General features: G+C 44.7%; 3 protein-coding genes across 5 annotated transcripts in view; all 3 read left to right on the plus strand.

Moving 5' to 3' along the window:
* Nucleotides 1-26792, plus strand: part of LOC307032391 (uncharacterized protein) — a 257009-nt gene that overhangs the window by 152325 nt on the left and 77892 nt on the right. The window lies entirely within an intron of this gene.
* LOC307032994 (E3 SUMO-protein ligase ZBED1-like) lies at nt 14587-18124 on the plus strand (the record flags this gene model as incomplete). The annotated part of the gene is made up of 3 exons (XM_079671263.1): nt 14587-15800; nt 16408-16979; nt 17975-18124. The coding sequence occupies exons 1-3, from the start codon at nt 14882-14884 to the stop codon at nt 18122-18124; spliced, it is 1641 nt and encodes a 546-aa protein (XP_079527389.1). The 5' UTR covers nt 14587-14881.
* Nucleotides 17064-19988, plus strand: LOC307031245 (piggyBac transposable element-derived protein 2-like). Its single transcript, XM_079668179.1, has 2 exons — nt 17064-17165; nt 17975-19988. Exon 2 carries the CDS (start codon nt 18352-18354, stop codon nt 19648-19650), a length of 1299 nt encoding a protein of 432 aa, XP_079524305.1. The 5' UTR covers nt 17064-17165; nt 17975-18351; the 3' UTR covers nt 19651-19988.

A 26792-nucleotide genomic window follows, 5' to 3' on the forward strand; every position in this document is an offset into this window, starting at 1 on the left:
GTATATATTGATCAGAATGTAGTCAATACCCTTTTAATAAGTGTGGTGATGAGGACGATTGAAAACAGAGTGAACAGTGACCCCCGTGTAAACGTGGACAGTTTTTTGGCTGCTCTGACTGAACTTTTTCAAAGCTGTGATTTGAGTCTGGAGATAGACTTGGGGGCGGGCCCACCTGTCACTTTTTGTGCATACTAATGTGATTGAAAAAGCATTTTTTTATCATACACCATAAGGCGCAACAGTGGGGGCTTTTCACACCTGTGAATACACATCACCCCCTCCTATCGACGGATCTCACACCTACTTGGGATATCACACCTACCTGGAATATCACACCTCGAACAAAACGGAGGCGGGACTTAGCTCATTTGCATAATTGGGGGAGGTGTGACCTGTCACTTTTTTATGCATACTAATGAGATTGAAGCGGGATGAATACAACTACTGTGGTGTCACAGAAAAAGTCATTGGATCACCCGAGTCAGTTTGATTTATCGGAGGGAATTGGAGTTATTTGGTGCTAGCATTGCGTAAAAAAAGAAGCTAGAATCTTAGTTGGAGAGCAGTTTGATGAAAGCTTTACAAGAGAATGATCCATTCTCATTTTACATTGAACTTCAGTGTTAGAGATGTGTTTTTGTGGTTTCAGTTAACTCAACAAAGCACCCACCACTGGTTGTCTCTTATTCTTCTTATGGACAACCCTCAATTTTAGACAATTTATAAGAAAAATATGTCAAAGGTAGTAAAAATCTCTTTCTTCTCTGTCAGTTTATTGTAGTTCGCAATTTCTTCAACCTCAGTTTGATTTCAAGCCAAGAAAGCTTTTTTGAAATAACAATAACTTTGATTGTCTGCGGTTTTCAAAGTGTGAGGCGCGCCTTCCCGGGTGGTCACCAGAGAGCTTCAAGGGAGGCGCAGCGTGAGAAAAAAATAACGAGAATTTCAGCTAGTTAACTACAGCTAACTTTATGCGAGCGGCAAAATTAGATCGATTTTTTGTGAAGTTATCTAAAGTGAGAGAGGAGACAGCGTCGGGCAGAAAACGTCACTTGCACACTTTTGGCTGTCTGTGGAGACCGAGTTCCCCCACCTCACCAAAAAGGCTGTAAAAGTGCTAATTCCCTCCGCATACCTGTGTGAGTGCGGGTTTTCCGCATTGACTTTGATCAAAAGCAAGTAACGGTCAAGCAGGGGTGGATCTACCGGGGTGGCATGGGGTGGCAACTGCCACCCTAAAAATAGCCTTGCCACCCCAGCTGCCACCCCAGTTGGCAGCTTTGTTTTGAAATAAAAGTTGTGGCTCATCGGACATTTATGAGAGAAAATCCCTAATGTCCGAGTGCAAGTGAATGCAGCACAAGACACAAGCCTTGTAACCCATTCCCCGGCCCTGGCGCGAGCGTGGAAATGTGATTGGTGGCGATTTCATTTGAACGGGACGGCGCATTCGGACCCCTAGTAGACAGAAGGAATGAGGTATTTGCAGTCTACGATGAAAAAAAAGAAACTGTCAAGTTTGGCCGTACTCAGCATTGAATCAAAACGCACTCTTAGATCTTAATAAGTTTGTGAGGTATTTTGCTGAACAAAATGGTCATCACCGCATTCAGCTGTAATAGGCATGCCAACTTGATGCTCTCCTCAAGGATGATTCGATGAGCATAAAAAATTGTTAAGATGATGACCATACGTGTGTAAATAATTTTTTTTATTTCTGGGGGTCTGACCCCAAAAAACAGTTTTAAGTCCTGAGAAAGTCAAATAAGACGGTGTGTAAAACTACACTGCCCAGCCAAAAAAAAGTAACCACTTTGATGTAACTAGGCCAGTAGGTAAGGACATTATATTGGATAATAATACATTATAGCAACAACAACAATAATAATAATAATAATAGCAATAATAATTGGGAGGGGGGGCGCAGCTGTTCTTATGTTCTCTGAGGGGAGGCTCACCTTCCCACACTTTGAAAACCCCTGGTCTAGTCCATATGTGTCAAACTTTTGTCAACTGCGCACTGAAGCGTCTCAATACCAGTCGTTTCCAGCAGCAGCACTCTAGCTGGGGTTCCAATATGTCCAAGTAAAGAAAACTTGATGCAGGGGGAAGGCAGTTTAATGAGACCGAGAATGGCACATACATGTTTGCCCTTAATGGAGACAAGGCAAGATGTCTTCTACAAAGCAGCCATATGCAAGCCCGCCTTAACCTGCCATCAGGCCCTGGGGCTGATGGTTTTGTAGGCCCCCTATTTAAACAACAAATCAAAGTCATTTATAGCCTCGGCAGGCTCTGTGATCGAACTTCTCCACTCTGCTCTACGCGCGCCTGGTCCTCTCCTCCAGATGAGTGACGTATCGGACCTCCCTCATGTATTTGTCCGGTTGCCGTTGGCTCCCCTCCACGTAGCAAGTCCTCGTCGTCTTCTCCATCTACTCCAACATCCCACCTGTCTGTTTTTCCTCTCCCGCTACTCCATCGCTATCACAACCAGACGGCCTACTTGGCTCCGAGGCCCCGCGGCCGGCACCGCTACCGCTTGGTACAGAACTCATCTGTCCTTCCTCCTCATCCTGGCCTACAGGTTTAAAATAACCTGTAAGCTTCGGCATTTTTTGTAATAGCTGCTTGTCTCGAAACTACTTTTCCCTCAATAATTTCCTTTTCCGAGCGCCACTCTCGAACTTTTTCACCTACACAACCTTCATCTGTCACTCAATCACTCGCAATTTGAATACGTCACATGTGAAACATATTCTCATTCTGATTGGCTGTTAAGTGGTGCCCACTGACTGTTACGGAGTCATCATTTTTGAGAAAAATCTCTGGAATCCATCGGTCTGATTGATTAGCGGAGCAAATGATCAAAATACTACGGAGGGAAGATATTTTCGTTTGGATTACTGGTCTGGGGGAAGCTCACGAGTGTGTGTGAATACTGTACGTGTGTGTGTTTGTGTATTTTTGCGTTTGTGTGTATCAGGCCAGGCTCCAGGATGAAATGACTGAGGGGGCTGTTAAAAAATCAGAGGGGGCAACTTTTTTTTCACAACTGTCACGGCCTGGCTTTTGGCCATAACAAAAACGTGGAACGGACGCGATGTAAGGAAAGATTTGTATTATTATCATTAAACTAATCAGAGCTACCACAATGGGATGTGTTAATCAGTAAGATCAGTAGTGTATGTGTGGGTGTGTGAACATGGTGTGGTCGTGCAAAGTGTTGAATGCCAAACTAAGGTGAAGGGAAACAAAATCATAAGTGAGGTAGCTGCTCTCCAAAACAGATCCTCCAACAGAGAGAGCAAGCCAGTCTCTGGCTCGGGCCTTTCACTCCTCATGACCATACCAACAGCCAGGTGCCCTCAATCAGTGCTCAACGTTAAAGGGACATACACACACACAACAGGTAAAGTAGGGGTCGTCACATAACAACGAAAAATACTGGCAATGTAATTAATTGACACATTTTTTTAACAAGATAAATCTGCAGAATTGTATCTTACCTTATTTCAAGTCTCAGGGTGAAAACTCTAATTCCCTGAGGCGCACAGAGGGGTTTATTTCCCAGAACTGCCACTTGACTGCGTCCAGCTGGAACAGGAACACACTTTATCAGGGCCATAGCACTCCCCCCCCCAAATACAGCTCCTGATCGGTCAGACTGCACCACCATGGTTATTGATGGAAATCAATGACAAGTAAAAGTAATTCCCTCCCCTTTATTTAATCCACTCTGTGTAGCCTCTCCTCTCACTGTTAAAGCACCTGCCAGCGCAGTGATGTCATCATCAGAGTTTAATGCAGTAATCTTCCAGAGCAGGTCTAATATCAATGAGAGCTCAGTTATCTGCATACACAATCCATTACCGGCTACCCCATTCTTCACTGACCAACAATATATTGGATAAATCAGTAAAGTGGTGCAAACTGTATTACCCCCATGGGTTAACATATTATGGGCTGAATACAGTTCAGCTGGAGGCATCTCATTATGGGCTGGACGGGCACTGTTGGCTGTCAAGCTCCAGCAGCCGGTTAGCATCACTGAGACTGTGCTGCATGCAGAGCAAAGGATCACTAGGAATAGGAGGGTTCTTTTCTCAGTGAATTGCCTAGCATCTTCTTTTAACCAAACTGGATACATTGATATTTAAAATATTGATATGTGTTGTCTGGACACAAAGCAGGGTATTCAGAATATATTTTAATATTTATTCAATCACTAAATAGGGAAAACCAACGCTTTCATTTTAAAATGAAGAATGTTGCTCATAATAAATAGTTAATACTAATGTATAGGCTTGCTGACTTTAATTTAGCTCTGTCATTTTACCACTCTCAGTTTGGGACAACAACATCCAAATTGGTGTCTGTGTATATTTAGAAAATGAATATATATACATATATATTTATGAATATAGATACAGGTCCTTTTATACATAATACACTGAAGGAGCGGACATCACACTCTCTGTGTCACTCTCTCTCAGACCTTCCTCTCTCTGTGCTCCCTGCTCTCACTCCTCCACCTCACTAATCCTTCTCTCTCCCTCTCACCCGCTCATCCTCCCTCCTGCTGGGATGCGGTTGCCATGGAAACATAGGTCTACTCTTCTGGAGTGGTACTCAGGCTAAATGGCTGAAATTGGAGGTAAAATGTGTGCGTGAGTCTTTGTGTGTGTCTTGGTGAATGTTTAAAAGCACCTGCATGCGTGTGTCCTTGCAGTTGAACCACTTGTAGTTGTGCTGTGGAGGATAAAGGAAACAGACAGAGTTTACACTGTTTGCCAAGTTATGCAATATAATGGCCTGGAAGGCAGCTTGTTCCTTCACATCCACATATAAAAACTGTTTACTTCCTTTTGACCCTCCCCCTCCTTCATCGCTCATTTCATTTGTCCATGTGGTATGCTAACATTAGCCTGCTGAGGACACCAGCTGCTCTCTCCTGAGGTGAGATGTGAGTCAGCCATGAGCAATAGTAGAATTCTTAGAGAGCCTTACCTTCAGTCAGCGTATTGCATCCCCACAGTAGGAATGACTCTTCATATGGAGCTGTGCTGACTGGAATATGTTGAGGTGAGTCAACACCTAATAGTCTGCGTGTATTTTTGTTAAATGCTCCTTGAGTCTTTGCTGTTGCTGAGTCATGCTTTCTTTGTGCTCTGCACTCCCCTGACATCACCTGTCAATCAAACGTCATTAGCAGCAGTGTGATGTCTCACTTGTGCTGATGTCCTCTTGATGAACTTTGAATGTGTTACGCTAAGTCTGCTGCTTTTCTCTTTCTCCGCAACCATCAGTGCAGCTGCTCATGTCGAACTGTTTCTACTCTTAAACGCCTTTTACAGTCTGATGTAGAGAACAATGTTTAGTCCATGATGTGAAATGACACAATAATGTAGAAGCCGAAAAGCTTGGTTACTTCCACAAGCAGTGAATCCGGAGAACCTGATGATGACATGTTCTTCAGACACTGTAAGGCACACCACAGAGGAAAAGTATTTTAAAGTACTTTATTTATTTGGGTATTTATAGTTTAAAAATAGCAGTTTAGCGTCACAGTAGGGTTTTTATGAGGCCAGAGAGAGTCATCTGGGTCTATATAGACATGCAGTCTGCATACAGGGTATACATCACTCCATCACAAAGGACCAACACACACACAGAACAAAAACAGGGGGTTACGTATTGTGTCCCTAGTTATATAAGCACAGGCGGAGCCCTCTACTGGACTCTAGGGGTACTACTCTCTGTCATGCTGTGCGTGCTTTCACCTACTGAGTTTACGTAAAGGTAGCCGGCCAATCGGGGCGAGCCTACCTGAATGCGCGCGCAGGCCCACAGTATATAAAGGTGGCTACACCCGCCGCCTACTATCTTATACACTCTTCAGCGAGCGGACTAGGAAAGACAGGGCCCCCAGATAGAGGGCTCCGCCTGTGCTTATATAACTAGGGTTACAATACGTCACCCTCTGTTATATTTCACACAGGCTCCGCCCTCTACTGGACTCTATGGGTACAGTGGGCGGAGCCCCGATGTATACACGCCCTGTCATCCAACAACATCGACCCACCACACCGTCCCTGACCGGCTTTTGGCTAACATCCATTGCATCCCCACTTCCTCCCATCCGGTTGTAACCGTAGAGAAGTCGTGGCCGCAATTTGGATAAGGCACACTCACACACGCTTACCTCGTGTAGAGTGTGCATGGAAAAGATCTGTACGGAGACTCCGTCTGGAGCCTACCGCGCACCATGTTCCCCAGGTCCCTCAGGAGCATGGGAAAACATAAGTGCACCACGTCCCCCACACTCACACACGCTCCGTGTAGAGTGGGCATGGACAATAGTGAGGAAGGCTCTCCCAGCCTGCCTCCAGCCCTGTATGGGGCTGATTGCGCACCATGTCTCCCGAATCCCTCAGGAGCATGGGAAAACACAAGTGCTTTATGTCCAGGGGGGGGGGTCAGACACCTGCTGACCCACAGCCACCCCCCCTCTCACCAGTCATGCGTTGCCTCTGCAAGCACAGACGACGAGAAGGAGCCAGACATGTCCAGGAGATAACATTTTATGAAGGAGCCTGGCGTAGACCAAGACGCCGCCGTGCATATATCTTCTACACTCACGCTGCTGAATAAGGCTGTTTGACACAGCCACAGCCCGTGTAAAATGTGCACGGACCCCAGTGGGGAGGGCTCTCCTCGCCCGTCCATAGGCATGTATAATGCACCCGTATTGCTATCCTGTTAGGCGCTTCTTGGAGAGAGTTTTTCCAGCCACACCATCCCCAAAGCACACACACAGCTGTTCAGTGCGTCTAATGGCAGCCGTGCGCTCTACATAACATGCTAGCACACGCACTGGGCAAAGGAGGTGCAATTTAGCCTCCCTGGCCTCAATATGGGGTGGAAGATTAAAGCCACCTAACTGAATAGCCCTTGACCTGAACAAACTCCTTAGGCTCTTAGGAGCAAAGGAGGGGTTCGGTCTGAGTATCGCCCCGCTGCGGTCACCCCGGATCAAAAGGCAGCTTGGGTGCACCGACAGAGCGGTCAGCTCGGACACTCTTTTGGCCGAAGTCAAGGCAAGTAGCAATGCTGTCTTCCATGACAGTGCTTTCAGGGACGGGAGCTCCAGGGGCTCAAATGGTTCTGTGACCAGAGCCTCGAGCACCAACGGCAGGTCCCACTGTGGGGCGGAGGCATGCACTACTGGGCGCTGCCTCCTCACCCCCTGCAAAAACCGCGCCATAAGCGGCTGACTGAAGGCTGACCTGCCTCCAAATCCCTCATGACAGGACGAAATGGCTGCTGCATACACCTTAATTGTGGAATGAGCCAGCCCCCTGTCCACCAGTATCTGTAAGTAGGTAAGAACAGAGCCCAGCGTGCATGACAGAGGCTCTAGACTCCTTCCTTCACACCATCGCCGGAATCCCGCCCACTTTGGCCTGTTACAGGCTGTGGTGGATTCTGCTCTTGATGCTGGGATAGTCTGAATAACGTTGTCAGACAGCCCCACCTGTCTCAGCCTGTCCATCTCAGGAGCCAAGCCTGGAGAGGTTAGGTTATTCTGTACACTGCCCTTTGCCACTGTGGTGGACTGTGTTTTCAGAACTAAGTCTGCATTTAGTTGAAAACCTGTAATATTTCATATATATTATGTAACATGTACAACTTCACCATAATAAATATGTTAATGGTTTACTGTGTATTTTGTTCCCTGAATACCAGATACATATAGTTAGCTACATTCTAGCATGTTGTAAATAGTACCAATGCATTCCCCATCCTTGAAAATGTAGGATTAGCCACCAGAATCAAGATCCTAGGTGGTCTAGATCCTAAACTACTGGTAAAATAACAACCAAAGGCGGCCATTTTGAAAATGGCCGCCATTGGCGCCATTGGACAAATTTGCGATGGCCCTATAGCCATAAATCTTCCTTAGGGCATGCTCTAACAGTGTGCCAAATTTCATGCTTTTATCATCAAAAGCACAATTCTTTCACATATCTGCTGGACTACTAGAGCTTTTCTGGTTCAGCTCCGGTTTCCCTTTTCTGCTCCCGCTCTGTTCACACCGCCCAGAGCCCGACTGGTGCAGCCGCTGCTGCGTCATGACGTCACCCTTTACATCGCTGATTTGCTCCCAAACGCAATCACAACAACAACAACAACGGGGGACTGTGTCGGGTCGATGATCGTGTTGCTTTTAATCATAATAATAATAATAATAATAATAATACATGGGACTTTTATAGCGCTTTTCATGAAACTCAAAGACTCTTTCACAGAGAATTTAAGAAAACACAACAAAAAAAGACAAAGAAATACAAAAAGAGATAAACAAAACAGAAAAAATACGGGGGGAGTGGGGTGGTCAGTGGTTGAATGCAGTGTTGAACAGGTGGGTTTTGAGTGATGTTTTGAATGCTGTGAGGGAGGAAGAATCTCTGATGGATTGGGGTAGTGAGTTCCAGAGGGTGGGTGCAGCAACGGAGAAGGCTCTGTCGCCCCAAGACTTGAGGTTGGTCCGGGTGGGGAGGGACAGGAGGTTGGCAGTGGCAGAGCGGAGGGAGCGAGTGGGAGTGTGTCTGTGGAGGAGGTCAGTCAGGTAGGATGGGGCCAGGTTATGGAGGGCTTTGTACGTCATCAGGAGGATCTTGTACTGAATTCTCTGGGGGATGGGGAGCCAGTGGAGCTTGATGAGGGCGGGTGTAATGTGTTCACGGATTCGGGTGTGGGTGAGTAGACGGGCGGCGGAGTTCTGGATATATTGAAGTTTGTTGAGGATTTTTGCAGGTGAACCATAGAGGAGGCTATTGCAATAGTCCAGACGGGAGGTGATTAAGGCGTGGATGAGGGTTTCGGCAGCAGTGGGAGAGAGGGATGGACGTAGACGGGCGATGTTTTTGAGGTGGAAGAAGGCTGTCTTTGTGATCTGTTTGATGTATCGGTTGAAGGAGAGGGTTTGGTCAAATATGATGCCTAGGTTCCGGATGTGAGGGGAGGTTTGAACTGGGAAGCCGTCTATGTTGAGGGTGAAGTTATGGATAGGTGTGGTGAGCTTCTTTTGTCCAATGATTATTATTTCAGATTTATCGCAGTTGAGTTTCAGGAAGTTAAGTTGGAGCCAGGATTTGATTTCAGTGGTGCAGTTTGTCAGGATGGAGTGGGTAGCAGTGGAGATGGACTTGGTGGAGATGAGAAGCTGGATGTCGTCGGCAAAGCAGTGGAATTGAAGTCCATGACGGCGGATTATGTGACCAAGGGGAAGCAGGTAGAGAATGAAGAGGAGGGGGCCGAGAACTGAGCCTTGAGGGACACCTTGGGGGAGAGGAGCGGTGGGGGATTTGCAGTTATTGATGTAGATGAACTGGTTTCTGTCAGAGAGGTATGAAGTGAACCAAGAGAGGGCAGTGCCGGTGATGTTGAAGGTGGTTTCAAGACGGGTGAGGAGGATGGAGTGATTGATGGTGTCGAAGGCAGCGCTGAGGTCAAGGAGGATGAGGAGGTTGAGGTTACCAGCATCGGAGGAGAGGAGAAGGTCATTTGTAATTTTGAGGAGTGCGGTTTCGGTACTGTGGTTTGAGCGGAATCCGGATTGAAAAGTTTCATAGAGGTTATTAGCAGAGAGATGATGCTTGAGTTGTGACGCTACAGCGCGTTCCAGAACTTTTGACAGAAAGGGTAGGTTCGAGATTGGTCTGAAGTTATTAGGGTTGTCAGGGTTTAGTCCGGGTTTTTTCAGAATAGGGGTGATAGCAGCTATTTTGAGGGACGGTGGGACGGTGCCAGAAGACAGGGAGGAGTTGATTGCTGTAGTGATGAGTGAAGAGAGAGTAGGAAGGCAGGCCTTAACAAAGCTGGAGGGGATGGGGTCCAGGGTGCAGGTGGCAGTTTTCATTCCTGTGAGGAGATCAGAGAGGTCAATAGGGGAGACAGGGGAGAACTGGGACAGGGGTTGGCAGGATAAGGGGGGGCAGGTGGCTTGAGGGAGAGCTGGTGTGGAAGTGGTTAAGCTGCTGTAAATGTTGTCTATTTTGCTTTGAAAAAATTTGAGAAAAGAGCTGCATTTGTCTACTGTGAATGACTGAGTGGTGGTGTCCAGGGGGCTGAGGAGTTTGTTTATTGTGGAGAAGAGTGTTTTGGGGTTTCCGGAGCCAGAGTGGATTAACTGAGAGTAGTAGGTGGTGCGGGCATGGGAGAGGGCATCTTTATATTGCTGTAGGTGGTCTTTGTAGGTTTGAGAATGAATTGTGAGACCTGTTTTATTGCGGAGTCTTTCAAGTTGCCGGGCACAGGTTTTCATCAGACGGAGTTCAGGGGTGAACCAGGGAGCAGAGTGGGTGAAGGAAACTGTTTTGGTTTTTATGGGTGCAAGTTGGTCAAGGCAGGAGGACAGAATGTTGTTGTAGTAGTCAGTGAGATCAGAGGGGCTATGGAGGTCCACAAAGGGAGTGGTGGATATTTTTTCAGAGAGGGAGGATGAGAGCAAGGTAGCTGAGACAGAGCTTAATTTACGGAAGTTGATTTTGCGTTTTTGCTTTGGTGGTGGGGTGGGAATGTTGATGGTCATGGTGATGGCTAAGTGGTCGGAGAGGAAGAGGTCTGAGCCAGACAGATGGTGAAGGTTTAGTCCAGTCGAGCAAACAAGGTCCAGAATGTGGCCACGGTTATGGGTGGGAAAGTTGACATGTTGAATGAGGTTGAAGCAGTTAAGCATGTCCGTGAAGTCTGTAGTTATTGTAGAGTCAGTGGAGTCCATGTGGATGTTGAAATCACCAAGTAGGAGGACTGAGGTGGAGAGAGAACAGAGCTGGGTCAGAAATTCTGAGAAATCAGAGAGGAATGATGGGTTTGGTTTGGGAGGGCGGTAGACAACTGCCAGGACTGACTGTGTGTGACCAGAGAGTTTAAAAGCCAGGTGTTCAAATGAAGGAGCAGATGAGATGGGGATGAGGCTGGTTTTAATGTCCTGTCGGTGTATTACGGCAATTCCACCACCTCGGCCCTCCGAGCGTGGCTTATTTATGTATGAGTATCCATTGGGTGTAGTGAGGTTGAGTGAGAGATAATCCAGAGGTTGTTGCCAGGTTTCTGTCAGACAGAGAAAGTCCAGTTTATTGTCCAGAATGAATTCGTTGAGAATGTGACTTTTATTGTTGAGGGACCGGGTATTAAACAGAGTGAGCTTCATATTGCTTTGTGTGGTGAGGATTGACTCAGGTGTCATTGCCAGGGCTTGCAGACAGGGGGCGCGCTCGTCTGTATTGTTGTGATGACGTAGTCGAAAGGTGGGTGTGCGCTCAGCTGACCAGAATACGGGGATGGAGTGACCTGTGTGAAAGTAAACAAACTTGCGACCGGAGCCTCTATGGATGTATCTGGTTCGTTTTAGAAGTTTGTGGTTTTTGATGACAGAGATGCATAACGGTGTGGAATGGTTGTTGAGTTGTAGAAGTCTCGCAGCGGAGTACCTCAATGCCATGCCAGGCAGGAGAGACGGAGCGTTGAGTGGACAGGTGAGCCGGGCAGCCGCTAGCATTAGCAGCTAGCGGGTATCCTGCAGCTTGATGACTGCAGAGGTGCAGGCAGCTAGCTCCAAGTAGTCCACGGAAGAGGGGTCCAGGCCAGCCAAAGGCAGGACACGTTTTGAGAAGTCCGGGAATGGGGTGGAGGCAGCGTTGGAGGAGCTAGGCAGGTGAAGCCGGAAGGATCAGAAGGAGAGCAGGTGGAGCGGCGAAACGGAGCCGGTGTTTTCAGGTAGGAAAACACGGACACATCTCATTGATTCAGCCAGTGTAAGATTGACATAGATCTTAACTGGACTGGTCGGCTAAAAAGCTGCTAAGAAATGTTGAGGAAAGAGTAGAAAAGAGTAAAAAAAAAATCCAGACAGAGAAGCGGCGAGCAAACGACGCCAGCGTCCTCTCACATCCGGTAAAAGTATGAGGTGTGTCTTATTTAGCCAATCATACGAAGTCAGATTAAATAAAATAACGACTTCTCCAAGCTTAATCTTTTCTCCAGAGTGCCGTGGTTCATTGTTTATTAATGTGTTTCAGCGGCATTTACCAACCGCTGCAGTGCTGGCTGCTCTTCCACGGGAGTTTATTCTCCCGTTAGCTCCGGGTTAGCTAATACTTTAAAGCGGCCTCTCTAAAGTATTCACTGTCTGACTGTCACACAAGCAGTTGATACATATCCCCAATTCCCCTTAAGTGAATGTGTGTCAGTCTGAATTGACGCTGTTTGGCATCACAACGCTGTTATTAAAGTGTCTCTGGTATAAAATGGGTGATGTTAGCATAGCAACCGAAGGTAAACAGACTAATTGCTATTGCTATCCTATTGTGGCATAAGCCGTTTTCTACAGGCACATTTTACCGGCGTATTTTTCATTATGATTCTACTTGTGATAGTCGGACATGACAACCTGTGCAGCATGTATTGCTTCCATCCGATAGCTGCTATAATACAAAACAAAACGTCTGCCTGCTCTCCACAATGATCAATAACAGTGAACGGATTGCAAAGTAAGGTACAAATAAACATAATCACACGAAGCCTGGTTAGTGTTGCCTGACTTTATAAAGTGTGTTTATTTTTATAAATGTGTGGTTGCCTTCTAGTCACTTTGCTCAGCACTAATGCTTGTAGGGAGGCATGACGAGACTCTTCAGTCGACCCATGTTCAGGGGAGGTGGGTTTAGTTTCCTGCACGCCTCGACGTAAGCGACGCCGCCTCTTACCTCCGAAGCTCTTGCCTCTAGACCAGGGATCACCAACTACATTTGTCCAAGGGCCAAAATGTATCCAATAGACACTATCGCGGGCCAGCAAATGTTGAAGTTGTTGATTGAATACATGCTCTGAAAGTAATCAGAATACAGTTAGAGTTACGTGTCTTAAAAAAGTAACATATTCAGATTACTTTCAGAATACTTTATTTTTCCATAACAGATGGGTATGTTTTGAACAGGAGACACTTATTTTACTGTTTTAATGGCTTATCAAGAACTCAAACACAACATCTTGGTGTCATTCTGGACAACTCCCTCTCATCTGCACCCCGCATAAAAAACATCACCCGGACTGCATTCTTTGTACTGTCTTAAAACCTTTCCTTGGAATATGTTATGAATTGTAAGGTGACCTTGGGTGCTTTGAAAGGCGCCCCTAAATAGAATGAATTATCATTATTAACTGAAACGATGTGAAGAAACACACTTAATAACTTTTAAAACTTTTTCCAATCACTTGTCCCATGCATTCAGCAGCAGCAGGCCATTCACTTTGATTTGATCCCGTTATGAAATGTCATAATTTCGACAATAAATAAATGCTACATAAACGTTATCTTGCACATTTTATCTATCCATCTCCGTTTCTAACTTTCAATATATTTAAAAAGAGATCTCTCTCTCTCATCTGCGTGCGGGGGCGGGGCCTCACAGATACGCTGCATCTCTCTCTCGCTCAGACATGCTGCAGCGCTGTGCAGTGTGCACACAGTTCTGCCGGTAATGAATATTACATTTTGTGAGGAATCTTTTCCACCAATAATTCCAATAAGTATTCCAAAATGTATTCACTTCAGGTTTACGAAAGTAAATGTTATCAGTTTACTCGTTTTTCAAATGTAACGCCAGCTGAATAGCCTACTTGATTTTTGTATTCTGATTACGTAACGCCGTTAAATGTATTCCGTTACAACCCAACCCTGCTTCTAGGCTACTGTCCCGCAGCTCCTGCCTCTCTGTTGGGCTCTGTTGCAGCGGGGCTACTGCTGTGGTGCGGAGCGCATTAACCAGACTTTTCACAACGAAGGATCACTTCTTCTTCAAGGAAGGGAAGGTTTCGCAGTACGCAGTCTACTGTCCCGCAGCTGCTGCCTCTCTGTTGGACTGCACCTTACTCACGAGACGTTGTAAAAAAAATGGGTGGGGGGCGAACGCAGTAACCACTCCGCCAACGCCACTGTCACCACCATCGTGCGGGCCGGATGAGAATGTATGGCGGGCCGGATGTGGCCCACGGGCCGCCAGTTCGTGGTCACTGCTCTTGACCGACAATTTTTTGGAGCTGGAAGTGAACCGGATTCCGGAGCTAAGAGGCGGCGCTGCTGCGGTGTGAACAGGAAAAACCGGTACTTTTCAGGCTCCAGCTTCGAGCCGGAGCTGAAAACGCGTTGGCGTGAAAGGGGCATTAATGGGTGTCCAATTAACATCTTATGAAAACGGCCTTGCCGATCTCAACCCTCAACGAGGCATTATGGGGAAATGTGGAATGTGGAGAGAGATGACTCTTACTCTGGGATAAATGCAATCGCTTTTACTGAATGCATTCTACACACACATATCACTCTAGAACTAGAGTTACACTACGTAACCCACTGTTCTTCTGCTGAGGTCCCTGAACGCACCGCGGCCACTCTCACAGGGGCCGCGCCTCATAATGGGTGTCCAATTAACATCGTATGAAAACGGCCTTGCCGATCTCAACGAGACATTATGGGAAAATGTGGAATTGTGGAGAGAGATGACTCTTACTCTGGGATAAATGCCAACGTTTTTAATAAATGTATTTTTCAGACACACAACACTCTAGCATAGGGCTGGGCGATAATTCGATCTCGGTTCGGGATCGCGATAAAATTTTGATCGATTGCGATATTATGCTTGGGACATATTATTCGATATGACATCTTAATAAAAAGTAGGCCGCCTAGGCGCAACAACACCAGTATCAGTTTGGCTGCTGTATGCCGGTAGGACACGCCCACGAGCGAGCAGCGTGGCTACAGAGTGAGACTGAAGACAGAGGGAGAAAGGGATGAACAAAGAAGTTGTCAAAAATGAGCGAAACTAAAGAGGACCGTGAAAGTGAAATTATTGGCGAACGCGAAAGCGACACCGTAGGCCTACTAGAAGACATAGTTGACAAAAAATGTCACACCACGTCAGCTGTGTGGACATGGTTCGGTTACGGCAAAAGCGACCAGGAGCAGACGAAGCCGGTCTGCAAAATATGCCGGTGGGTAGTACCAGCCAGGACGGGGAATACGACTAACCTTTTCAATCACCTGAAAAGGCACCACCCCACTAACTACACAGAGAGTGTGACACTGCGGGCTCAAGCTAGCACACCACACACGAAGCTAAGCCACACACACACGTCGCCCGGTAACATCAATAAACAACAATCCATCCAGTCGTGCTTTGCAGCCATTGCCCCGTATGAAAAACAGTCAAAGCGGAGCAAAACTATAACGAGCGCTATCACTTATTGCCTCGCTAAAGATATGATGCCCCTGTACACAGTGGAAAAAGAAGGCTTCAGGAAACTGATCAAAGTGTTAGACCCCAGGTACGAGCTCCCTGGTAGAAAATACTTTTCTCGGACGGCGATGCCACAGCTTTATAATGAATGCCGTCGTAAGGTGGAAATTCATCTGAATGATGTTAAATACTTTGCCACCACCACCGATCTATGGTCTAGCCGTACATCGGAGCCATATATGAGTCTCACGATTCATTTCATTGACGAGGAGTGGGCTCTACACAGCAAATGCTTACAGACAGCATACTTCCCAGAGGACCATACTGGGGAAATCATCAGCCAGGGGCTGGAGGATGCACTCAAATCCTGGGGCCTTAGGGAAGACCGACAGGTGTGCATCACAACAGACAACGGTGCAAACGTTGTCAAGGCTGTTTCCCTCAAAGGCTGGTCCCGGCTGCAGTGCTTTGGTCATCGACTGCACCTTGCCATTGGTAAGTTCATGATGATAGGCTAATAATAAAAAAAGTTCATGATGATGTCAAAGGCTACATTTTCAGCTCTAATAATAGCTCAGTGTAATGATTCGTATTCTTATACACTGTTGCCCATAAAGCTGGAATAAAATGTATATTTTTACCTCTTCTCATGAAATGATAGTAACAATGTGATTTATTCTTCATAAAGTATATTCTCAAAATTGGTAACTGGGACTCAGTAGCCTATGTAATTATTGCACCTGGTAATTACTGATGTGTATAAATTGGAATAGAAATAGGAATGTATCTGAAAACAAAATTATTTCACTTTACATGCCTCAATAAACCAATGTACAGGCTATCACTTTATAACTATTGATACTGATACTAGGTGATAATTCGATCATTACTAACATTTTGCATCTAAGATGTATTTGAATGAAGAGTTTATATTCTATCACTGTACTCAACTTAAATTGAGGAAAAATATGTTTATGTGTGTAGTCTAATTGATTTTCATATCAAGGATGTCATGACAATATTATGATTTATTATTATAAGACAGAAACTAATTTTTAAATAATACTTAATACTAATAATACTACATTTTTGTCATCTACAGAGCGAAGTGTGAGAGACAAGAGAATAGAGAGAGCCATGGGTGTGAGCAAAAAAGTGGTTAGTACTTTCTCATACTCATGGAAGAAGAAAAAAGAACTAACAGCTGCACAAAAGGAGCTCGACCTACCTGAGCACCGGTTGATGACAGAATCACCTACCAGGTGGGGTTCTCGCCATGCAATGATAGCACGAGTACTGGAGCAGGAGAAGGCCATTTCAAAGGTTTTATCTGCTGATAGAAAAACAAGGCACCTGGCTCTCTCATGGCAAGACATTGAGGTCTTGGAGTCTGTACACAAGGCCCTTAATCCACTTGTTGAGTTCACTGATGCCCTCTCTGGTGAAGCACATGTCAGTGTCTCTTGTGTGAAACCTGTCCTACAGCTCTTCAATACAGAGGTCTTGAAGCCAGGAGAGGATGACACAGAGCTAACGAAGGCCATCAAAACTACTATCACCACATATTTGAATGAAAAGTATGATGATGATGCCACTGATGACCTCCTTAACCCCTTAACGCCTATTGTCGCGAATTCGCCTCAAACCGCTTCTATTAAAAATGCAGCCGAGATCGTGCATGTGTTCCCCGAATGCCGGTTCATGTCTCTTCGATACGGACCTAGGAACGTTTTGCAAAGCACTTGTTTCTAGTAGGACCGGTCAAAGTGGGAGCTACATCCGGTCGACGAAGGCGGGCATATCCTGTTAGACGCTAATGAGTGGAGAAGGCAAATACGAATAGATACGTTCCTATTTGAGGTAAGTTATTGGAAAAAAAAATATGTTTGCTGTTTATTGTTTGTTTGTGCAGCTAACGAAGCAGAATAGAATAGTTTTGACAGATATTTCAGAAGTTATTTCAAGTTTTTCTGTGTGTCGCGAATTCGCTACATTCGGCCATATTGTCTACATTGGTTACAATCGGCTTCATATTGGCTACATTCGGCCGTATCTAAACAATACTATATTTAGCGGTAGTCATACACAATTTCTATAGGAAATACAATTCTAGTAACTTTCTATAATCCTTATAAAGTTACAATGTTGAATATAAATGCAATTTTTGCCCTTTATTTTTGCTCAGGAGAAAAAATGAACACATCCATGTTTTATGGAAAACGAACTCCTGGAGTACAAACCAGGGTTCCACCATCAGATAGTGAGGACAGTTGTCTGAGTGAGAGTGGAGACAGTGATGAGGATGAGGATTATAGACCTGCACCAGGTGATGAGAATAGTAGTAATAATGTTATAATATCAGTGTTTCCCATTCATTGCGAGACTGGCAGAAAAGTCAGTGGGAAAACGCTGAATATTGTTATAATATTGTGCAGCTTTTTGTTGTTAGCCAAATATTTGTGGATGTCACAATGAGTAGCCTACATGTTTTGTATTATGTAAATAACGATGTCTGCATTCAATAGTGGCTTTTTTTTTCTTTCATTTTGCTTGACCTCAAAGTATGGAAAGCTGTTTTCAAAGAACTTTTCTGTCTTACAACTGTACTCATAAATCATAAATAAAAATGTCTGCTCTTTTCAATAGTGACCTTTTTTTTTTTACACCAGGTGACGAAAGCAGCATCAGCAGCAGCAGTGATGACAGTGGCAGCACTGATGGAGACTCTGATGCGTTCCCTAGCACCAGTTCTGCAGCTACTGCTGCGAGAGCAGCTGCTACCACAGCAGCTGCTACAAAACAAAAAAGACAGAGGGTAGAGTGGAAGACAGCAAGAAGACAGAAAGAAGTCCCAGTTTGGCAAGACGCTCTTCCTGAGGCCGATGCAGTCAGACTGCCCATCCAATACTTCAGAGACTTTTTTGACACAGAGCTTCTAGACAGTATTGTGGAACAGAGCAATCTATACTGCACCCAAAATAATCCAAACTGTGCGCTGAAATTGGATCGTAATGAACTGGAACAGTTCATTGGCACAGTTGTTTACATGAGCATTCTGCACTTACCTCGATCCCGAATGTACTGGTCCAGTGCATGTCGACTACCACATGTGGCTGATGTGATGCCCCGTGACAGATGGGAGGCAATTAAACATTACATCCACTTCAACAACAACATGACACCAAACAACGAGGATCGACTTTTCAAAATCAGGCCACTGATTGATGCACTTCTTCCAAAATTCCAGGCTCTCCCGCAAGATCAAATGCTCTGTGTCGATGAGCAAATGGTGCCTTTCAAAGGCAAATCAAGTCTCAAGCAATATATCCCCAGCAAGCCACACAAATGGGGATATAAAATATTTGTGCTTTGTGACACAAAGGGGCTGGTGCATTCCTTTGACATCTTTGCAGGGAAATCTGACCCTCCACCAAACGGGCCAGACATTGGGGCAAGCGGAAACATCGTGCTAAAGCTTGCACAAGTCATTCAGGGTGCACTCAATCACCTGCTATATTTTGACAACTGGTTTTCCTCATTGCAGTTGTTTGTAGCTCTGGCAAACAACGGGATACCTGCCCTTGGCACAGTGCGGCAAAATCGACTCCAAGGCTGCACTTTCAGTGCGGACGGAGAAATGAAGAAAAAGGGCAGAGGGACATTCGAGGAGAAACAGGCTGTTGTGGAAAATGTGGAAGTTAGAGCTGTGAAATGGTTTGACAACAGAGGGGTGATTGTTGCCAGCACTTTTGCCAGTGCCCAGCCTGTTTCCACTGTGGAAAGATGGGACAGAAAGCAAAAGAAGAGAATGACTGTGGAATGCCCAAACATCATTAGCCTGTACAACAAGTTCATGGGTGGCGTTGATGCTCTTGATGCACTTATTGCCTATTATCGCATCCACATTAGGTCAAAGAAGTACTACCATAGGTTCTTTTTTCACTTTGTGGATATGGCCATTGTCAACAGCTGGCTGTTGTATCGGCGTGATTCTGAATCCCTGAATATCCCGAAGAAGAAGCAGAGGGATCTGCTGTCCTTCAGAACATCAGTTGCACAAGCTCTCTGCATGCAGGGCAAGGACTTGTCCAAGAAGAAGAGGGGACGCCCTTCATCAGATCTGGAAAGAGAGTTTGAGAGGAAAAGACACAGAGGCCCAGCCAAGGCCATACCAGCACAGGAAGTCCGCGCAGATGCTGTGGGTCACTGGCCAGTGGTTGAAAGTTCACGACAGCGCTGCAAACTCCCAAACTGTAGGGGACAGACTGTGATCAAGTGTTCGAAGTGCAATGTTCACTTGTGCCTGAACAAAAATAACAACTGCTTCAGAGATTTCCATCAGTGAGACACCTTAGCTGTTTTGTTCTTGTTATTGTTTTCATTGTTATAATGAATGGTGAATGATGTCATGAGTTTTTGAATGTCTGTTTGACATGTCATGGCAGCTTCATGAGTAAGACAGCTTTGTTCACTCTAAGTGTTTTCTCGTTCTCTCTCTCACTCACACACACACACACACACACACACTCTCTCTATTACAAACAGTTCAACACGCTGTTTTTTTATTGTGGTTTTGTTGTCATTGTCATGAGTTTTGCATGTCTGTTGACATATTGTCATGAAATGAATACTATTTATATTTAAATTATTTGTTGGCATCAATAAAATGAATTACATGCCTGATATGGGAAATGTGTTTTAATTACTATTTTATCCATTAATGCCTGTTGTCGCTAATTTGCATCATACCCCAAATTACTATTTTATCCATTAATGCCTGTTGTCGCTAATTTGCATCATACCCAAAATTATATCTATTCTATGTGCTAAATTCAAATTAATAATCTCCACTTATTTTAGCATCTGCTTGAAAGCAAAAACACATAAAATATTTTTTTTTACATAATTGCATATAAATTCAGGCGTCAAGGGGTTAACATGGCATCTCTTGTTGATCCTCGGTTCAAGACCCGCTACATCCAAGGTGACAAGGTAGAGGCTGTGAAATCCAGAGCTGTGGCACAGATCCTGGGTGACTGTCAGAGCACACCACAGTCTACTCTCACACCTACAGCTACTGCTACTGCTACAGCTTCAGCTCCACCAGCCAAAATGCAGAGGAAGACACTGGGCAGCTTTTTCAAGAAGTCCTACTCTGTTTCTACCTCTAGTCTAACAGATGAGCAGGATGTTGAGGCTGAACTGAACAGTTACCTGCTAGCTCCAGAAGTAGACGGTGAGACCAACCCCCTGGCATGGTGGAAAATCCACTGCACATCATACCCCAGAGTGAGCTTCCTGGCAAAGCGGTATCTATGTATTCCTGCCACCAGCTCACCCTCAGAGCGTGCTTTTAGTACAAGTGGCAATATTGTGTCCTGCCATAGGGCAGCTTTAAAGCCAGATGTGGTGAACAGACTTGTCTTTCTTGCAAAAAACCTGTAATGGGGTAAATGATGTTCACTACTGCACAAGATGTAGAATAACTGTGACTGGTTTACTATGTTTACACATTACACATGTTTTTTATGTTTAGCACTTTAATGTGTCAGAGGGTCTGACCCACTTGGTTTTGTACTGCCTTGGTTTTGTACAAATATTTGAGATTATTATTATTTAATAATTGTTTTTTTTTTTTTATTCTGTATGAGCGAAAGCATTTTGTTCTCACTATTGGAAGGCATTAAACTTTATTATAAAGTTTCAGTGAATCTCTTGTTTCTTCAAGCTTCAGGATGTCCCTCACACTGGCAGCATCTGCAAAAACTACATATCGTGATAAGAATCGAGATCGATCAATATGGAAAAACATATCGTGATAACATTTTTTTCCATATCGCCCAGCCCTACTCTAGCACTAGGGTTACAATACGCAACCCACCGTTCTTGCAACAGGGCCTCTTTTTGACTTCCTGTTTAAAGGAAACCTATCTCCTCCCAGGAAGATAGATTTGACTCTCTATTGCCCCTGAATGGAGGAGGGACGTTGCAAAGCTGGAGTGAGTAACCCAGTCTCATTGTCCTGCCCCTCTGCTCTGTCAGTACACAGCTTTTGTGGCGCTTCCATTCCCCACAAAACTGTGTTCAGGGGACATGCCAGCAGCTGTGGAGCTGTATTCTCTGGTGGCCTACTCCGCTGCCAAACCTTCCATAAAAAGGGAGTTTCGAAATGGGGGCTGACACAGAAAAGGGCCGATTTTCTACTGAGGTCCTTGAACGCACCGCGGCACGCTCCGTGGGGCCGCGGCTCTGTCCTAATGCCGTCTCTTTGAAATGGACATTATGGTGAAACGTGGAAATGTGGAGAGAGTTGACTCTTATCGTTTTCACTGAATACATTTCTCACACACACATCACTCTCTCTTGAACCCGCACAGTGTTTTGACAGCACTTCGGTTTATTCCACTCACGTGCACGCGCCCACCTGCTGGCTCCTATACTGGAGTTTACAGAGGGGGAGGGGAGTGTGGGACAGTGTTCTTTCCTCTGGGGATGAGCAAGAAGCATCCACGCTGCGACTACTCCTCACCCACGTGACCAAGGAGATCGATCCAAAGAGCCCTCCCGTAAACACGGGGGCTCCCGGCCCGGAAGATCAACACAGTCCTTTTGGTAAGTGCCATGCGGCCGGGCCCGGCGCCACGAGGGGGCAAAAGGGGGCATTGCCCCCTCAGTTGTCTTATTTGCCCCCTCACCTTGAGCATCATTCATCCATCAGTAAAGTACAATAAATGTCACAATTATTAAATAACTTTAAATAGTAATTTCCCCCAACACACGTTACTATGTTTAGATCAGATGTGTGGGTCAAGCAACGTGTAAACAAGCCTCAACCCCAAGTGAGATTGTAGTCTTAATGTTAGCGTGTGTGCTTAGCTGTAAACACAGTCGGATGGGTGACCGCAAAGTCCCCGTTTTTGGTGGCCGGTAGCCGGTTGAAACTCCCGAAAATGTTCCCGTTTTTGAATATGCGTTAAAAAAACAGAGCAAGGTGAAATAAAATGTTACATGTCAGTAAAAACAGAGTAACAGTGTTGTGCCTTTTTGTTGCGTTAGCGTATTTATTCTTCGACTACTTCTACTTCTACTTCTTCTTCTTCTTCTACTACTACTACTTATTCTTCTTCTTCTTCTACTACTTCTTCTTCTTCTACTTCTAATTCAATGTACCTGCCCGAGAGATATTGGACAAAGGAAACTCGGCTAGTAGGTGTCAACTAAATCCATAGTATTACAACAAAAGTACTTTAAACGAGGTAAGAATTTATGTTCTCAATCGCCAAGTATGGGATTGAATATTACATTAGTTTAGATTAGATTTATTGTCCCCAGGGGGAGATTTATTTGCACAGCTCTGTTGTGGTAATCCGTATTATATAAACCGTATTGGTACAATGAGCGACATCTAGTGGCGGATTGTGGAACATTGATTTGATTTTTCTCATGGCAGTTTGACTCTAGAGACAAACTAGGGGACTTTACTTTGAATCTGTGTCTGTCCATTTGGTGTAGTGTTTTATCCAATATTACATTTGGTTTATATATTAGTCACTTTCTTATGAAATGCCAGGTTTTAGGCCTTGGTCTGAACATTCAATCCTGGAAATAAAAAATCAACCAGATACATTTTTCTGGAGCCGGGCCTGCATGCCCCTCACTGGGAAATCACACGGCAGACAACGGCGGCGGCCACTATCAAGCTACAACTAATCGCTCTGATCTGGTGAGGTGGGGGCATCTCCAGCAATGAGCGAGATGCCTAACAAACCCGTGTTTATTTGCAGTCGCCCGCGTGGCAGAGCTCTTTTCAGCTCTCTTTGAGGTGTGACTTGTGCCAAAGAACAGATAACTAAGCTAACTGAGCGGAGAACTGACGTGTCAACGTGCGCCAACGCCTCCATCAATTTTGAATGGGTTGACGCACAATACAGGCGGCGTCACGACATTGTCAAACGTCAGATGTCACGGCGACGTATCATAGGTGCGCCCAAAGTACGCGCTCACGTGGCGGCGGCGTAGCTTAGAAATTCCTATCATATGATAAGCGTGTGAATGACGTGCGTGTGCATATGCGCATGAACGACGTGCGTGTGCATTAGCGCGTGAATGACTTACGTCTCACCTCCGTAAGCATTGTATCTCTCAATTCAATTCAAAGCTTTATTAGCATGCATTTACATACAGTATTGCCAAAGCTCTGTATAGTTGCAACATCTATACAAAAAAAACACACAAATAACAAATAAAGAGTTAAACAAAAAACATGTTCTTTGCAGTTTTTTTTATAACAGATTCATTCATTTCATTCATATAATAAATTAATACAAAATAGAATATGATATATATACATAAGATGTGAGACCTGGTGTATCTGCTCATTCCGATTCCCTCAAACTGTGGCAGAGACAAACTGTCCATCGAGACCGATTGTCGATTTCCAATGACTTCATTTAATTGTTTGCCTGTCTGGCCATCGTAATCGGGCTCTTGGAAGATCCAAAAAGCTGAAAGCCCGTTCACCTCCAGCAACAGTCACAGGCAGTGTGCAGAAAATCCTCAATCCAATACAGATTTCTCCAGAAATGCTCTGTAGCTGCATCTTATAGATGCCATTAAGGAGCTAAGAGGGGATGTGGCACTATATATTGTGGCACTATATAGTGTGGTCACGTGCAGCATTTCATTTTCCAATTCAGCTATGAGATCCTTGTTGTATTTTCTTGTCAGTGCCCGGCATGTTGTCTTTATCAGCTCTTCAGTCATATCTGTCAGCTTGAGAATGGGCGCAAATGTTTCACATACTGCTGCTCTGATCTGGAACCTGCACTCAAGTCACAAATAATGCCATCCATTCAATTCAAAATAATTTGTTTCTGATTACATTTTCTGCACTCTCTTCAGTTGTCAGTATATCAAGCAAAGAGATATAGCAGGCCAGTGCGTGGTCGGGCGCATTGTATGAAAGCAAGACAATAAATGACAAATATAACATAATTTTGAGGAGACAAGGTTGCACAATAACATAGTTACATGTTCTTGTGCAACCTTGTCTCCTCAAAATTATGTTCGCACAGAACTAAACTCCATAGAAACGTATTTTCTCCCACATATAGACTATTGTTTTGGACGTAGCTCAAATCCGTTTATTTTCTATATTTGCCATTTATTGTCTTGCTTTCCTACAATGCGCCCGACCACGCACTGGCCTGCTATCTCTCTTTGCTTGATATACTGACACATAACACCCATACACTACACACATTACTGATTAAACTGATATCACAATTTAGTTAGGCCTACTTAAATAAATATAGGCCTACTGTAATTGGAAAAGAATCATGTGTGGTGTCCTTGTTTTGTCCGTCCTTGTAGGTAATTCTTTGTTTCAGAATTATGCTAATTGAATTGAGTATGCTTTAAGTGAGCTGTCAGGAGGAAACAAGGGTTCACCAACACATTGCACTCTACTGCTGAGAAAGGCTGTGCAAAGACGTGAAACGATGTGCTGCAATGTCTTTGTATTTTTGAAGAATGCAAAGTAAAGGAAGAAAGTAATAACTCGCACTGAGTCTTGACACATAACTTTATTTCCTTATTTTCATTTGAGAAACACTATCCAATGATGTATTATTTCTGTGCTACACACACACACCATTACTGAATTACCTACAAGGACGGACAAAACAAGGACACCACACATGATTATTTTCCAATTACAGTATATATTTAAGTAACTAAATTGTGATATCAGTTTAATCAGTAATGTGTGTAGTGTATGGGTGTTATGTGTCAGTATATCAAGCAAAGAGAGATAGAGAACATCTTGCATTTTATGCAATAAAAATAACTTTATATATTATAACGGATAATAACAAAATGTAAAAAAAAAACTATTTACAACATTCGAAATAGGAACCAAAAGCCAACAGGCTCAGTGACCAGAAACCGGCAAAACATGCCACAATCTTAATAAATATTGCCTGATTTGAAAGTGTATGAAATATACAGAAATGCAAAGAAAGGGGAAGCATTAAACTCTAAACAACAAATGCTACACAATCCCAAAAATCATACGAAGAGTTTTCCCTCTGAGGCTGAAACGCAGCTAGCCAGGGCAGTGGACAGACGCAACATGGAGAGGAGGGTTCGGGCGGAGAGAGAGAGATTAGGCACATTTCCATTATTAATACAAATCCAGAAACTATCAATTAAATATTGGCTACATCTAAAAGAAAGTGACCCCCACTCCTACCACCACAAAGCCCTGCAGCATCAAGAGATGAACAAGTATGATGAGTCCCCTCTCTCAGCTGGTCATGACACTCTGTTCACAAACCGGTTCACACTGTTCTGCCGCAGGACCAGTCTGAGCCCACAACTATTAGAGTCAACCAGATTATAACAAAACACACAAAAAACGACCTCACTTATTGGAACACTAAATCCCAAACACAAAGTAAAATGCAATGCTATCTGGCCCTAAAAAGACAGTACACTGTGGCAGCCTACCTGACCACAGTGACTGATGTTACACACAGGAAGTTGTTGACAAAGTACAGACTGAGTGCTCACAGCATGGCCATAGAAACAGGTACGCAGAGAGAGGGAGAGAGAGAGAGAGAGAGAGAGACAGACAGACAGAGAGAGAGAGACACAGACAGAGAGAGACAGACAGACAGACAGACAGACAGACAGACTATAGAAACAGGCAGGTACAAGAAAACATGGCTGCCAAAGAGGAGCGATCATGCCAACAGTGTGGAGGAACTGCTGTGGAGACAGAGCCTGTATTGTACGTCAACCCATTCAAAATGGATGGAGGCGTTGGTGTACATTGACACGTCAGTGCAACGCTCAGTTAGCTTAGTTATCTGTTCTTTGACACAAGTCACACCTCATACCCAAACACTCTAAGCAGAGGTGGTGGAAATCGGCGCCCGCGATCAAACCAGGGCAGTTGGGGTATGGCCGAGTCCATTTTTCGTTTCTTCTAATCTTCTAATCTTCGTTCGTTTAACTCTTTGGTTGTCAGCTCGTCTGAAGAGAAAAAAGGATAGTGGGCGGCGGGTGTAGCCACCTTTTATATACTGTGGGCCTGCGGGCGCATTCAGGTAGGCTCGCCCCGATTGGCCGGCTACGTTTACGTAAACTCAGTAGGTGAAAGCACTCACAGCATGATAGAGAGTAGTACCCCTAGAGTCCAGTAGAGGGCGGAGCCTCTGTGAAATATAACAGGTTTTCATTGTTTCACTGTTTTAATCATTTTAGTTGAATGCCTCATTTGAGTTTAATTCAGTGATCTTTGGAGAGCTAAACAGCACCCCACATTTTCTAATGTATGGAGCACCTTCTAAAAACTAATAATCAGGCCTTTAATGTTTGAACAGAGTTTAAACTTCTCTAATGAGCGCTTAATTCTTCACCTGACTCAAGTTACTTAACATGTGTTAGACTGAGTGCATTACCATGCACGTCTCACAGGATGTA

This window comes from Notothenia rossii (assembly GCF_949606895.1).
Source record: "Notothenia rossii genome assembly, chromosome: 3".
NCBI lineage: Eukaryota > Metazoa > Chordata > Actinopteri > Perciformes > Nototheniidae > Notothenia > Notothenia rossii.